General features: G+C 45.0%; 1 protein-coding gene across 1 annotated transcript in view; it reads left to right on the top strand.

Annotated features, from left to right (window-relative positions):
* Nucleotides 1-16725, top strand: part of LOC147890684 (RAD3-like DNA-binding helicase protein) — a 165203-nt gene that overhangs the window by 91064 nt on the left and 57414 nt on the right. The window contains exon 21 of the mRNA XM_087389325.1: nt 12510-12589. Coding sequence (XP_087245451.1) covers nt 12510-12589 — 80 coding nt within the window. The remainder of the gene's footprint in view (nt 1-12509; nt 12590-16725) is intronic.

The raw sequence follows: 16725 nt of genomic DNA, 5'->3' as shown, positions 1-16725 counted from the left end.
GGTTTGACAATGCTGAATTCAAAGGGTTCATTGCAGATGAGGCCCAAGCCAACTGGAGAGCTGTACGTGCCACTTTCAATGGTGGCCTTGACAATATAATGGAAGGGAAAGAGCGTTCTTGCCTTTTCTATTGAGAGCAAAGTTTTCATTCCCATGCAAAGGCATGTATAAAAGTTAGCGGCCAAGAGGAATTTAAAATCCGATGTAGATGTTGGAAGGATGCCTTTACAGAGCAAGCTGCAGAAGTCGAAATGAGAAGCCTAAGGGCATGGTGGAATGCAGGCCATGCAAGTGATTCAGACTTGCCACAGCTTGAAACTTGGTTTGCATGGTGGCATGCTAGGATTTCCCATTGGGGCCACAGCATTATAGAGGTTGGTTTTGTATTTCTCTTGAATTTTTTTTAATCATGTTAATAATGTAATTTTGCCATTACAATATCTCTGCAATGCTTGGTTTGCAGAGTATGTTAGATAACGAGAAGTACTTGATACCTCAAACAAATCTAGCAGAGTCTATTCATGGTAGTTGGAGAGCTGGATTGAACCATGTCAAATATGTTGGTCTCTACAATGCCTCTATTAGTGACCTCTCAAATGCAATTTTACAAAGCTCTAGATACACATCTTTTTTGAAGAGCCAGTTTATCGAAAGTGGGCCGAGTCTAGAGACCTTAAAAAAAAGATCTTCGAAATCGCGGATTGACATTAGTGCCAAAATAGTTGTTGATCTAATAAGTAATGTTGCAAAGGAAATGGGTGTTGTATCTGAAGTATGTTTTAATGATGGAGATGACAAGACTGTGCGAAGGAAAAGGCCAAAGTCAATGCCTTCAATTATATGTGAGGATGATAGTCACCGCCCTGAGTACAGTTATGCAAATAAGAAAAGATACTCCATGTCTTCAAAATCTAGTACTAAATTTGCAACAGAGAGTTTTGAGGATGATGATTTCAAGAGTGTACAAGAATATGAAGTGCATGATGCAAATTGGGCATTACGAAGAGTTCTTATAACAAGCCAAGTCCGTTGCCAGGCTTGGCTTGGACAAGGAGGAAAATGTAACAAGCTTGTCAATATAAAGGATCGTGAAAATCGACGTGGAGTTGTTGCACCATCATTCTTTGGGAGGATTCAAACACCAATTGGAGTGCGCTCCCAAATGATTTGGTTTTATGGAAATGATGTAACCCACACTTGGAAGCCAACAAGTAGCATTACAGGTATTCCAGGACCATCACCAGGAAGGTGGAAGGTTCAATCAGGAACATCCTTGACAAGTGTAGAGATTGCCAGGTTGACAAGCTCGGGGTTTGTCATATTAGGACTGTCAACTCCGATGGTGGGTGCAAGTTGTGCTTCACCAATTCAAGCCCATGATGAAACAATAGTATTGCATGAAGATCGACCTCGGCGTCGAGATGGCAAAGCAATCAGATGGCGAAACAAAATCTCCAAAGAAATGGAAGATAGAATTCAGAGGTCATTGGTCATGAAATGCATTGTTAAGGACGCAACAGTCGTGAAGGCCATGGAGCATGCTGAGTTCATTGTTTCTACAGAAGGATCAATGCAAAAAGGTATTGAATACAAGGTTGATATTTCTCCATTTCCTTCTTGCAGTTTTGAAGACCTCATTGGATGATCATGCAAATTGGATGCCTATATTCCATGCAAACATATTTATTACATCTTCCTTTCATACCTTGGATTGGATAGCAGAAATAATATGTTTGTTCACCAAGCCACCTTGAGTAAAAAAGAGATATTCCAGGCATTGTCCCGCATGCCTTGAGGTTTAGTTTTTGGAGACTGTACTTTCATGATGGTCAACAGAAAATGGAAGGGCTATTATAATAATTCTTTTTCCATGGGGATTTTGAACCACAAAAATGGTATTTTTTTGAAGACTGAACCTTCATGATGTTGAATACAAAATGAAAAGATATCTATAATAATCCTTTTTTTCATGAAGATTTTGAACCACAAGAACAATGTTTTTGGAGCCTTTTTGCATTTCTCCTTGTGTAAATTTTTGGTTTGTTTCTCTACTTGTTGATAATTGTGGCAGGACGCTTTGTAGGAAACTTATTTGAAATAACATGAACTCAACACATCTATAGCAAAATACCAAACTATGAGTGTAAAATATTGACTTAAAATTTGGCTATATTTGTTACATTTCCTTTTGTACCTTGGATTGGATATAAGAAATCCTTTTTTCCATGAGTAATTTGAACCACAAGGATAGTGTGCTAATTATTCTCCACTTGATAATTGTGGTAGGACATTTTGAAGGATGATTTTACATCACAAAAGTTTGAACATATCTTCTATGTGATAAATCATGTCTTCATTTTCATTTGCATAGGTTGGAAACTTATTTGAAATAATATGAACATGTATTGGAATATACAACAAATAACAAAATAGAAAATATTGTGAGTGTATTTGACTTAAAATTGGGCTATATATTATTTACATATTACTTATATGGATAGAAAAGATAATATTTTTGGTCACCAAGCTAACTTGAGTACAAAAGAGATCTTCACAGCATTATCTTGCATGCCTCAAGGCTTGGTTTTTGCAGATTGCACACCTTCATGATGTTGAACAAAATTTGAAAGGACTATTACAATAATACTTTTTGCGATGGAGATTTTGAACCACCAAAATAATGTTTTGGAGTCTTTTTCATTACTCCTTATGGAAACTTTGGGCTATTTCTATACTTGATACTTGATAATTGTGATAATTGTGATGGGACGCCCTGTAGCGGTCACGAACGCAGTCGCATCTACCATCGGTGTAGCCTCAGTGCGTGGGATCCTGTGTACTCTGATGTTGAGAGCCTTACTGGCTCTCTGCTACTTCTCCATGAGGGTAGCCGAAATGGTGACCCTTGCGGGTTTCCGTTTGGCCACGTCAACCCATCTGGAAGTCTCCTCAATAGCAGATTGCATGCTCGCAATCTATGCCTCGACCACCGGGGTACTCCCTGGGGCAGTGTGTATGGCTGTGACCTCCTGTCAGAGTTGCATGATATCCTGCCTGAGTCCCTGAATAAGACCTGCCTGCTCCCGAATGGCCCTAGCCTGCTCTTGTATGATGCGGCTCTGCTCTTGGTTAAAGCGGACCTGCTCCCGTGCGAAGCGAGCCAGCTCCATCTCACGCTCACGGAAACTATGTATCTCTGTGAGTAGGGTCTCAGGGGCCTCTGACAGAGGCATTGTTTGGATCCCAGGTTCACCCTTCTTAGTAGACATTGGCCAGTATTGGACTGATATGATACATACTTTGACGGCCATCTGGGCGAGCATGCAGTGGTCATCGAGAGCAGCCTCTGCTAGGAGGGATATATTTTTCAAAGTTTGGAGGGATCGCCTTTCTTCTTTGATTCTGCTTCAGGGGTAGGTGGCATTTTCAGCCTCAACCTTGGTTTTTTGCTAGCTCTTTTGGAGTTTTTGTTTTTCTCATGCATCGCATGATGTACTCCCACATTGAGCTTGCTCCTGCAGTTTTCTTTCATACTTCATAGAAGTACTTTTCTGCAAAAGAAGAAGATAATACATCTGGTCATACACAAATGCTTGTCTCTGAGTGAGTGCGATGGAATGAGCTGCTTCTCTAGTTTGGTCTTGTAACCTCTGGAAAGTGACACGGCCTTTGCTTCTTGGCTTTACTTTTCATCATAATGCGCAGTTTGCATATCAAACCTGTTTGGATGGCTGGTATATGTTAAATGCACATCAATATAGTGCATTCACTTGTAACATGTGGGCTGATTATGCCTTACCGCATTCCGCTCATGCTCCTCTTTGGCTGCAGCTCTAGTTTTATGATTTGCAGAAGGATATTGTCGGGACAAAAGCTGCTCTTTACAAATACTAGTTATTTGTAGCATGAGCATGCAAAGTTTTGTGTGTTATGCCATTGCTCCTATTGGGATCATAGTTGCATAGATATTGATTATGCATGAATTGGTTTTTTCAGACGCATGCAGCATGTAATTTGTGAGTATGCCAGGCATTAGATGGATACTCTTAGGGAGAATGTTGCCATGGCTAAAAGCACCTGTCAAAACTTGATGGTCAGCCAACTCCGGGAATTATCTCAAAATGAGGGTACGTGCCTCTGTCAGTCTAGACATTTCCTTCAACATAGTGATCGTAGAAAGATGGAGAAATGGGAAACCAGGGCCAGGCAAAGTGCATTTTTTGATAAGGGCTGCTTATCGAAGGAATTCTTTAAAGGTATGCATTATAAGAGGCAAGCTGCAAATATTTGCAGACTTAAAACTGGGAATGGTAGCGGGACTAATTTATGGGCTCAACTTGCTGATGCTTGTGTTGGTCACTTTGCTAAATTCGTTGGGGATGTTGCTTCTCCATCGCATGCCGTATTGTCTGCACGGTAGAAACTTCTGCAACACTTCATCCCCATTCTATCTCTACAACAGGTTCTGCAACTTGAACTTCTTCTTAAGGATAGGGAATTGACAGATGCCATCAGGTCTTGTGGCAAATGGAAATGTTTGCGTTGGGATGGTTTCACAGTGGAGTTCTTTTTGCATTATTGGAATGTTGTGTCTCGTGCCCTTTTGTTTAAGGTTAATCATACCTAGGAAACTCGGGAAATGCTTCCTAGTTTGAGGAAAGGCTCGATTGAATCATTTCCTAGAAAATAGTTGTGTGAGTCATTTGCGGATTGGAGGCTCATTACTCTCCTGCCTATCATAGCTGGTTGCTAAGATGATAGTGACTTGTATTAATGGCTTTTTGCATGAGGGTTTGCACTTGGTCTAGTATGGCTTTATTCCCCGTAGACATATTACAGATAATATTGCAAATTCCTGTGTGGGGATTGAATATCCCAAATACACTGAATAGAATGCTCTTTTATTGCAAGTGGATATTGCTAATACCTTTGCTATTGTACAATAGGACTTCATCTTGTAGAGTATGCAAGCGATTGGGGAAAAAGCTGGACCATGTCATTTATTGGCTATATCAAGACATTAGGTGTGTGGGCATTCTAGCGGGTGATATTATCGCTGAAGGGACTCTTTCTTGTTCAGTACGTCAAGGCTGCCCTCTTAGTGCTTTGTTTTATGTAACAATAACCAATCCTATGCTTTGATTTATGGATTACTTACTGCTACGGGTGCTTTACATGGGCTGGAGATTGAGGGAAGAATGCTGTTGATTGCGCAAGCGTATGTCGATGACTCCTTTTTCATGCCCCATAATACTGAAATGGGCATTCTAGCGGGTAACATTATCGCTGAAGGGACTCTTTCTTGTTCAGTACGTCAAGGCTGCCCTCTTATTGCTTTGTTTTTAGCAACAACCAATCCTATTCTTTGATTTATGGATCCCTTAGGTGCGGGTGCTTTACATGGACTCAGATTGAGGATAAAATGCTGTTGATTGCTCAAGCGTATGTTGATGAGTCCTTCATGCCCCATAATACTGAAAGGAATCTTTCTTGCCTCATGCATGCCTTATCTTTATATGGTATGGCAGTTGGTCTACGTGTGAATTTTTGGAAGTCTAAGCATCTTCTGCTGCATATGAAAGACTGGCACCGTATTTTATGGCCGTGAGAGATTGTCTTACACACGCATCTTGTGCATCATCTTGGTTACCCTTGGGCTGGATAGTCACTCGGCACCAGCGATTGGATTGGGTGCTTGATAAACTTAAGAAGAAACTAGAATACTTAAAGTTGGCTACCTCGCCATCACATGTTCGCCTATGCATAGTCCAATCAATCATGGTTGCGTACATGCAGTTTTATTTGCCATTGATGGTGTTTGCTAAACAGGACATATCCTCTTTCATGTCTCATATTATGGAGCTTTTCTTGTGGTCATCTCTTCGACTTAAAGCTCTCAGATTACCTTTTGTCAATCACCTTTGCTCACATAAGATGCATGAGGGCTTGAATATTTGGAACGAACATATGCTTATTCTTGCTCACAAGGGGAAATTGATGCTTCAGTTCATGCAAGGTGATCAGCCTTGGGTATTTGATGTGGCATTTACTTTTTCATTTGTCTACTGCAGCCTTTGGTCGTGCTGGCAGCCTACCCAATGGGATTTTCTCTTGGGTCACATTGGTGGCAAGGTCAGCAAATGTCCGTTGTCTCGAGCTTGCTTTTTGATTGGAAGCAAATACTCTCCCACCTTAAATGGGATGGACGGGATACTCTTGCTGGAAATTCTTTCCGTCCGGAGAGTCTTCATTGGTCTAAGGTGTTCACGCTTCCGTTGGCATTGCAAGAACCCCACTGCTTCTACTTTATTTGGTCCAAAGGCATTTGTCTTGTGGGGGTTGTAGTTGATGATGCTCGTCTGGTGCTATCTTTTCCTGCAACAGTCACACAGTTTGGTTTGTAACAGCCATATCGGTCTCTTTGGCATGTATTATCACATACGTTTCATGCCTTAGAGCCAATGCCTCGTCTTGTGTCTCTAGACCATCTCAAAGACTGGGATCGTTTTTTGGATGATGTTGCTGGTCATTCATTGTTGTTAGCAGGCATCACGATTGCATCGCCATATAAGGTTTTGCTGCCTCCTGCTTGGGTTTCTCCTCATGCCGAGCAGCCAATTAGATTTGGTCCATGGCGTGATCTTCTTGATGATGGTGCAAACAATTGCTGCAAATTTGGGCATCCAAACTTCCATTTCAGCAACCGATTTTCTTTTGGCGCGTTCTACTTGGGCTGCTCCCATTTGGGCAGATTTGGACATGATGACACGTTGCCCTTGCCACTTGTTGCTGATGTTTGTCATTGCATGAGACTATGCCTCATTTGTTTTGGCGATGCCAAGGATCTGGGGTTTCCCTCTCTTTGCTTCAGCAGCGGCTCCAAGCTCATTTCCTTAGTGCATGTTTTGGCAAGTTATTTTGGTTGTTTGGTATTCATCATATGAGGCAAGGGTATGGTCTCTTCTTTCATTGGGTTTGCTATTGGGGCACTATGGACTCGTGGAAAGACTGCAACAATAGGGTCTTTGGTATCCTGTCCTGTCACTTCTTCTAGGCACCTTTATGGCAATCCTTCTATGAGTGCCTCCATGCACGGGATTTAGTTTTTCTTGCTTTCTTGTCTTATAATGAGATCTTTTTGATGTTGTAGCTAATATAAATGGATTTTGCCAAAAAAAGAAAAGCATGCACACTTATGTGTGTGCGTATGTTTGTATGTATGCACACATATACATGCATAATCTACATATACATATACGTATACACATATACAACACATACACATACACATACACATACATATACATATACATATAAATATAAATGTAAATGTAAATATAAGTATAAATATAATATAAAAAAATATATAAAATAAATATAAATATACAAATAAATAAATAAATAAATAAATATGTATGTATGTGAGTTTAATCCTCAGACATCTATGAGAGCCCTTCTTGTGGACATGGCGCTATGACTTTCTCTTTTCTTGATGCACTTAAGGATTTATTGCTTGCTCAGGGTTGGTTGACCCCGTTTGAATGCTGTGGTTTGCATAAATGCTATTTATGCAGCCAAGAATTGGGTGTCTTTCTTTTTTTTTTCAAAGAAAGGAACCTTCTATTAATGCTTGAAAGCTTTCATACAAGAAAGCAGCCCCGAAGGTGCTGAGTATGCAAAAAACCGGAAAGGTTGAAAGAAAGAACCGGCCTGTTCGAGAGAAACCCATCTCACTTTCTAGGGGATCTCTGGTATTGGGGCTAACAACCAAGTGGGGGGACTATACAACCAGCGAATACCTCGCGGGGTGAAGATGTAGAAAACTCCTACAAGCCAAGCCTTGCAAAAACGAGCACGCCTCTCAATAGTCGCCTTGGACCCTGGAGTCCCACGCTTCCAGGTGGACCGTAGTGTGTATATGATGTCCTGCCACATGGCGACTAGGGTAGCCGAGGGTGGAACCGGGTGCTCACCCATCACAAGACTGCAACGAGCCACCAAAATGTTCCATGCCGTGATGCTGGCTACCACCTCCCAAATGCTATCCTCCATAGGAGGAGGAGGAGCTAGGCTGTCAGGGGGGATTGCCTCGTGGAGTGCTATCCTCTGGATGCTCTGACCTTGTATCCGGTAGGTTGGAGAGACCTCATTAATCTGAAATGCATGTCTTCCCTCTGTCAACCAGGCCATCATCGCCCAAGTATAGTCTCTCTAAAGACTCTACATACGTATCATGATCCTGAGGGCTCCCATCCAAATCCTTGTTGCGTTGCGACAGCTCCAGAGGCAGTGCAGGATAGTCTCCAGGACACCATCGGAGCAACAATGGCACTGCCCCTCCACTCGCATCCGCTCTAACCATGGTCCGATGGGCAATTCTCCGTGGGCGGCCAGCCAAAAGAAGTATGAAATCTTCCTCGGCTAAACGCACCATCTAGGGGCGTCTTGCTTTGAGATATTGGGAGGGTCAATGTGCCACTCCTTCCCCAAACATCCGACCACTTTGATCATCTGCCAGTGAATCCCATCAAGACTCCCATCCATCTTAGGGTCTCTCTTAGTGAGTGGCTGAAGTAGGCCTTGCGGTATCCATCCGAGGTATCTCGCTATCTGGCCGTGCGATCTGGCCGTGCGGTATCCATCTGAAGCCAAAGTCACTCCCCCACTCAAACTCTCATCAAAGCTTTTGAAGAAACCTATGGATTTTGTCCAGTTGATATGTGCACCCAAGGCCTCGCAGTACATAGCCAGGGCACCCCTGACTCTCTTCAGACTCGCCATGGTGCCCTCAACATACAAGGCCGTGTCATCTGCAAACTCCGAGTAAAGCAGCTCCTCCTTTTGTCTGATTGGGAGCCTCAACCCTATGAGGTCCGTCACCTATGATCTCAAGTAGTAGCTCAAAGCCTCTGCCACAAACAAGAAGAGGAAGGGAGCGAGTGGGCAGCCCTGGCGGACCGAGCGAGAGAGAGAAAAGGCCTCGCCCGTGTCCTACGATAAGCATCTGACTAGAGCTCCTGCATAGATCACTGAGACTCCTCTGACCCAGCTGTCTGGGAAACCCAATCTCTGCATAGTCCCCTCCAGGAAGGACTACTCCACTCTGTCATAGGCCTTCTCAAAATCCAAGAGAAGGACGGCCAATGGTTGTGACTCCTCCCTGGACCAATCCACTGCCTCCTAGAGCGTGAAGATGCTATCTAGGATGCTACGCTCCTGGACAAACCCAATTTGGCTGTCGTGAATGATGTCGGTAAGATGGGGTTGTAACCGCAAGCTCAAGACCTTGGCGAGGATCTTGTATGCAGTATCAAGCAGAGTGATCAATCTCCACTGTCGGATGTCTGACCTATCTCCCCCTTTCGGGATCAAACAAATCCACTCCCTTCTCATGGACTGAGGAAGGGAGCCTGTGTCAAATATCTCTTGGCAAGCTAAACGAAAAGGGGTGGAGATAATCTCCCAGGAGTTCTGGAAGAAGGCCGGTATCAAGCCATCCTCACCTGGGCACTTCTGGGTCGGGAGAGACTTGAGGGCTTCCCAGAGCTTCTCATCTATGAAAGGCTCCTCAAGTCTGCTGCATAAATCCTGCGAGACTATTGTCGGAACGTGATCCTAGAGTACATCTCGGGCCACAAGACTGGCTGGGGTCATCCTCTCCGTTTGAAAGAGCTGGCTATAAAAACCCGTGGCTAGGTCTAGAATCTCCTGCGGGTCAGTGTGCATGATGCCTTGCGAATCCCGGAGACGTTGCAGCTGTGTGCCTGTTGATCGGGGCCCAGTGGTTTGAAAGAATTGTTTCGTCATCCTGTCCCCTTACTGCACCCACCGGGTCCAGTGGTCTGAAAGAATCGCTTCGTCATTCTGTCCCCCTGCTGCACCCAACGGGCTCGGGAGGAGTGGTAGGAGAACTTAGCTCGTTGAATCTCTGTGTCTTGAAGCTCAAGGCGAAGCACTCTCGAATTTGTCGCTAAGCCACTGAGAACTTGGGTTCTGCTCCCTGAGCTGCTCGATGGAGGCGAGGTCTCTCCTCAAAGCCTGCTCACGCTCTTGAAGGGTCCTTCTCCGCCTAAGGGTGTGAGCTTGCAACTCCTCATTGCTCCTTTGAATCACATCGGCCACCCACGTAGCCCAGCCCTTGCATGGTGACATCTCTGACTGCTTCCAAATCCCTGCGAGGACCTTTTGGATCTCCTCGTCCTACAGGAGGTCCTTTGGAATGTGGGCCCCCTTCTGGGGGAGACCTCAACGGGGCTGATTCAAGTGAAGTCCTACTGGAGAGTGGTCTGACATCGTGGTACCTGCCAGAATCCCGGTAGAGCCGTCTCTATGTAGTGCCCAATTCCCAACATAGAAAGGGTCTAGTCTCTCAAGCAATCCAGCCTGTCTCCTCTGTCCAAAGGAGAAGAGGAGGCTGCCAGGTGTCCTGCTGGAATTTGGATCTCTCCACGGGTCTCTGCCACCACTGATCATGAAAATAAACTGCTCCCAGGTGCTACACTCTACTGCTGGCATCTCAGAGAATGAGTAGAGAAGAAATGCTTATTGACCCTCCAGGAGGACTCTCGTGCTACTCTGGTCTCTATTCTAACAAAATTTTCTGGTCGGGGGTGTCGAGAAGAAGGCTCTCCTGCGAGTGGGTGCTTGTTCCAGAAAGACTGCCTTCTGTGACTTTGCCGGGGGTTTGGAGGGCGAATAGTCCGCATCTGTGCGGCGACGTACTAGGGTGGATACCGGCTCAATATGGATCTTCCATGCCCACTTCATCATGAAGGAGACTTCCACCCCAAATTGCTCCGCACACTTCTGGAGGGGCTAGAAGTATGCATGCTCCACCTTTGCCTCTAGCGGCAATTTGATAACTCCTAGCGCCCAACCACACATCGGCTTCTCGTGCGTGAAGCTCAGTTGAAAGTTCACCTCCGCGCCATGGGCGTGGCAAAGGTCGAGTCCTTGTGACCCCATCCACTCGTCCATCATGCGTGAAATCTGATCTCCCATAATAGCATCAAACACCTCTGGGGACTAGGAATCTCCAAACGGGGTGTGTTTAAGATCCCACTGCATTGATCAAACGGTGCTGCCATAGAGCCCCTCTGTCCAGACCAAAGGTCGCCACGAAGATGCTTTTCCTACTGACAAACACAAATGCTCTTGCTGTTGGTGAAGAAAGGAGGGAAAAGGGGAGGTGGGGGAGGGGGAATGGACAATGCGGAAGGGCGGAGGCGAAGAAGGGGGAAGAAAGGGAGAAGCGGAGGGGGGAGGATGAAGAAGCAGCGGGGGGGGGTTAGGAAGAGGGCGGAAGGGAGGTGGAGGGGGAAGGAAGCTCGGGGGGGCAGAGAAGAGGCAGGAGGGGGCGAAAAAAGGAGGGAGGCAAGGGTGAGGGAGTGAAGGGGCGGGAGGGTGGTGAAGAGAAGGCGGGGGAGGGAAGGAGGAGGTGAGCAGGGAGGTGGAGCGAAAGGTGGAAGGGGAGGTGCAGGCGGGGAGAGATGGCGAGGTGGGGAGGCATCGGGAGGAGGGCGGAGTGGCAGCCTAGGCAGGGGCGGAGCGGCGGCCTAGGTGGAGGGGAGGCGAGGCGGGGGTGGGGGTGAGGCAACGAGGAGGCAAAGGGGAAGCTAGAGGTGGGGTGGCGATGGTGGGCAGCGGGAGCAGCCAGGTCCGCGATCAGCTCGATACCTCTCTCACTTGGTGGATTCCCGAATCGTGTGTCTTTAATTCGGGCTGTGGCATTCACATTTGTGCTTAGATTTGAGCACCCAAGTTGTATGTTTTTGCTTGCATTTTTGTTTTTCAAGGAGACTTGGGTTCATCTCTTGTGGCAACGCCTACATGCAAAGAAGTTGTGCTGTGGGTAACCAGAGCGGGTTCCCAGCTAGGCAGCCTAGAGCCACTGATTTTGGGAGATTCTATGATCAGTCCTCAAATTTGGATGTCTTGTGGCTTGCGATGAGGTGTGCTAACAAAATTGCTTGCAACGAGGTATGTGATGAGAAAAGAACAGGCTCGCATTTGGGATCAAATCATTGTAGCTATAGTATTGGGCCTGCAGACCGACCACATGGACATTTCTCTTAGTTGCAAGGAGACTCATGCAACTTTTACCTTTACAAGGGTGCAATTTTTCATCATTCTAAGAGCAGCTTGGTTTCTCATTTTCTTCCCTACCACAAGGAGTAGACATAGCTGGGGATTTTCACAGATCATGTCTGGCATAATGGCAATTTTCACAGCTTTCTGCATAATGGCAATTTTCACAGCTAGGGAGTCTTGCATCTTGATTTGAGCTACGTACCTAGGTTTGCTTTGGCTTTTTTGCTTATGTGTTTTGTCTTGGTTTTCTTTTCCGTCATAAAGGATCTTTTTACTTTTTTTTGGGAGGGGTCACATTGAACTATCTGTAACTTAGCTGCTATAAAATATTGACAATTACAGTTATCTGCTTGGAATCGGGGTTGACAACTACCATGGTGTTTCTTCCTTGCAACTAAAATATTGCATTTGTGATGCAGCTCAAGGGGTGTCTTCCACACAAGGAGATAAGAACATTGGCGATTTGGGGATTTTAGGGCAGAAGCTTACAAGACCTTGTGTAAGTAGTATTTCAAAGTTGCATAAAATGCATTACCTTGCATTTGATCTTATCATTTCATAAAAAGGAGGCCCTTTTTAATGCCGTTTGATGTGTAACATGTTGCTTTATGGATTGGTTTTCTGAGCTTTAATTGACGTTAGTTAATGTTCTCTTTTTTCCTGTTAATAGCTTGTCCATGCTCTTTTATTTTTGTTGCAAAAAAAGTGAACTTCTATTAAGTATGACCAAAATTCATAGAATCATAATAGAATCCTTTGAAAACCTCATTCAAATCCCGGGGAAAAGAAATGAGGCTGTTACAACAAACCCAAGCGTGAAAGTGCCATGAAGGCCCTTTGGGCGTATCTATGGAAAACAAACCATGATTCCAAGTCCTTCTTAAAGAAGCTCTTTGGGCCATTGCAGCACGTAAGCAGCCCTAAATAATGCCCCAGTTGGCCAGGAGGGTGTGTGCACTATCTTGCCAAATCACTATGAGTGGCTGAAGACCAAAATATGAGTCCCATCTAAGGCCTCTGTGTATCTAGATCTCTAGATTGGCAATGATCTCCCAAGCTAGTCTATATCTCTGCAAAGAAATAGGCATTGCATCTTGAGTAATAAGCTGTGGGATGACTGAGGTGCACTGTTATGCGGAAAAGAAGCCACCACATGCCGTAAGGCGCAAACCATGAGGATGCTGTAGAGCCATGGAGAAGAGGGAGAGAGGAAGAAAGCGATAGCATGGGTGGGAAAAACGAAAGAAGAGGGGTGGAGATGAAGAAGGAGGCTATTGCACAAGAGGGAAGGGGGAGGGGGATCAGAGGCATGCATATGGTAAGAGATACAAAGAAAGAAAGAAAGAAAGAAAGTCTGTTAACGTCCACTGGAGACCAAAAGGTCTATGGGACCGTTAGAAGCCCTCTAGTACATCAGCTTTAGGGAGGGCACATGGCAGCTCCCAAGGAGTGCAAAAGCAACCCACATTAGTTTAGAGTACCCACATAATACTCTGAAAGGGTAAACAACCATACATCAGTTTAAGACTGAGAGTCTTTTGGTTTTGATTTAAACTCTCTGATTAGAGCTACGCCTTCATGGTAAACCGCCCATTTTCCATCCTTTCTGGCAGCTTTGACTTTAGCTAATTCAGTTGCCTTATTCTTGAGTTGAGCGTGTGTAAGCTCCTCTGCTATCCATACTGGAAGGAGCTTGATTTGCATATCATTTGACTTCAGTGTAAGGATTGCATGACCTTTATAGTGCATAATAGAAGTTGGCCTGGAGTCATCATCATCCTGCTCATCATCATCCACCCATTCAGTGTTGGGCAAGCTTACTTTGAGCTTTGTCAATATTTCACTATATGTGTCCTTCTCTTTGTACCAATCTTCTGGGAGTCCCCCTATTCTAATCTTCAGTGCATTATTGCTTCTAGCTTCGTCTTCTTTAATCTCTGCTTGAATATCAAACTTACTTGCTTTGGTGTCCACTTCCACAACCACTTCCTTCTTAGCAATTGGTACTTCAATGTGAACAAGATCTTTGACTGTAGAGACTAGGTGTGGGGTAGGGGGGGAATCCTTACAAGATTTTACAGCCTCATCAATTACTGCCTGCTTACCAGGCCCTTCCAGAATGTGAAGTCGAGCCTTTACTTTTGCCAGTTCCAATTGTAGCTCTCTCACTACCGGCATATAAAAAATCTGATCCTGTTGCCCAAGGATGGGTCGTTTTGAGCCTTCTTGTTGGTAATTCCATGCATAGGGAGAGGGTGTCATGGCTGCAATTGTAGAGTACGGAGTCTTGATGGAGGTTGTAAGGAGTTGATGGGGACTTTGAGGAGAGGGTAGGCCAGTCCATAATTTGTTGTCCGTTGAACCCCCTAGCTGAACCTAACCTCCGGGTTGGGTTAGGGGTTTAGCCCAACTCGAGGTTAGGGTTAGTGTGTTTGCTGTTGGCTGAGGTAACTGTTGGCTAAGGTGAACGGCTGACAGATGGCGGCTGACGGGCGACGGGTTGTACGGATGAGCGAGAGAGAGAGAGAAAGAAAGAAAGAAAGAAATTTTATTAGAGTCTTCGGAAGACCGATGGGTCTATGAGACTGAACGATACAAATCACAGTAAGGGTGGAGCTACTGAAACGAGCATCATCACCCGTGCTGAACCCTAAGTCTGATCATACATAATCAAATACATCTGGATGTAACAATGAAAAGAAAAGAAAAGGACTGGAGCGGTCGGAGCGAAATCCTCCGTTATGTCATGTCGCCCTGGCTGGTGCATAGCCGATGATGGGACGCTGGCCTTCGTCAAGGTGTGTCGTGCATCTCGGTCTCCTGGACGGGGCTCGACACAAGACCAAAGCCACCGTGAGTCCCATGGGATGTATCCCGGGTCTAAACAATGACGGGAGGTCCCCCAAAGTGATTTGTGTCCCCCCTCGATGTCGAGAGAGAGAGATAGAGAGAGAGAGAGAGAGAGAGAGAGAGAGAGAGAAGTAGAAAATGACCCATGGGACCTAATCCTCAGTACAAAAATCTCCTCTGCTGTGGAGGGGTCAAGAATTTTCAAGTTCTTGATGGTACAAAAAAAGACGAGTGAAAAGATCCCAACGTTGCGGGAGAGGCAATGGAGAGAACTGACGAGATCTAAGTGGTGTTTGCCAGTATCTGTTGATAGTCATCTCTGATGTGTGCATATCGAGGGCAGTGTACGGCTATATGTGCCTGTGTCTCTATTGTCTGCGAATCACAGAATCTGCAAATTCTGACATGTCGCGGCAGATTTAGCCAAGCTCCTATCTCTATTGCCAAGGTATGTGACCGTGTGCGGAATCTGGCAATATTTCTGCGATAGAGAAGAGGTATGGGAGTACTGATGTATGGCTGAGTAAGGGCATCTGTTGTCATTAAAGATGACCAGCATAAAGGATTTATTTGATCTTGATAGTATTCTAGCTTGGTCTTTTTTCGTATTGTCAAGAACTTGAAAACTCTTGACCCCTCCACATCGGAGGAGATTTTTTGCACTGAGGATTAGGTCCCATGGGTCATTTTTTGCCCCCCGAGGACGATAATAAATTCTACTTCTACTTCTCTCTCTCTTAGTACTGCCATTCTGCATATTTGCATTTTACATTGGTATGGATGCTCGTTTAGTAGCTCCACTACCACAGCTTGTTGTATCAAGATTTTCACAGTCTCATAGACCCATCGATCTTCCGAAGACTTTAATAAACTCTCTCTCTCTCTCTCTCTCTCTCTCTCTCTCTCTCTCTCTCATACAGGTTGGGGGAAGTACTATCAATTTGAAAACGACTGTAGGCACACTAACACCTCGAACTGGAAGATTCGGAATATGTTGTTTGATGCATATGTGGTTCAAACAGTGTTATATGGAGTAGAAGTATGGAGGGGCAGCATCTCTCTCTCCACATGGAATGAGATTGAAAAAATGCAAAAAGCTTTCCTACGAAGACATCTAGGAATCAAGGCAACTACCCCTTATTCAGTCCTCTTATTGGAAACGGGCAGGCGGCCAATTAAATTCCATGCACTAATCAGAGTGATGCAGTACCTAGTGGAAGTACAACAAATGCCAAAAGAAAGATAGCCACATAGAGCATGGACTGCTAGTATGAAACTTCAAAAGAATCATAAAAGCAAGATCATCTGCACAGGATGGGGGACAGATATAAGGAAATGGTTCAGCAGATGGAAAGTGGAATCATACCTCCTGAAAAGGTCAAGATGCAAGAATTCCAGTTGTCCCTACAAACCCAATGGTTGACAGCAAAAAAGAGAGTGACAAAAGACCCCAACGTTGCCGGAGAGGTGGTGGTGGAGAGAACGGATGAGAGCTGTGTGGTGTCTAGCAGTATCTTCTAGTAATCATCCCTAATATGTGCATATCTGGGGCACTGTAGGGCTACATGTGCCTCTGTCTCAACTGTTTGTGAATCACAAAATCTGCAAACTCTGGCATGTCGTGGCAAACTCAGCCAAGCTCCTTTCTCTATGGCCAAGGCATGTGACCGTGTGCAGAATTTGGCAATATTCCTGCGATAGAGAAGAGGGATGGGAGTGCTGATGTATGGCTGAGCAGAGGCATCTGATTTCATGAATGATGACCAACATAGAGGATTTATTTGA

Source organism: Dipteris shenzhenensis, chromosome 18, assembly GCF_047967505.1.
Source record: "Dipteris shenzhenensis isolate YYH24624 ecotype China chromosome 18, Dip_SZ_1.0, whole genome shotgun sequence".
Taxonomy (NCBI): domain Eukaryota; kingdom Viridiplantae; phylum Streptophyta; class Polypodiopsida; order Gleicheniales; family Dipteridaceae; genus Dipteris; species Dipteris shenzhenensis.
This window is presented reverse-complemented; position numbering and strand designations above follow the sequence as displayed.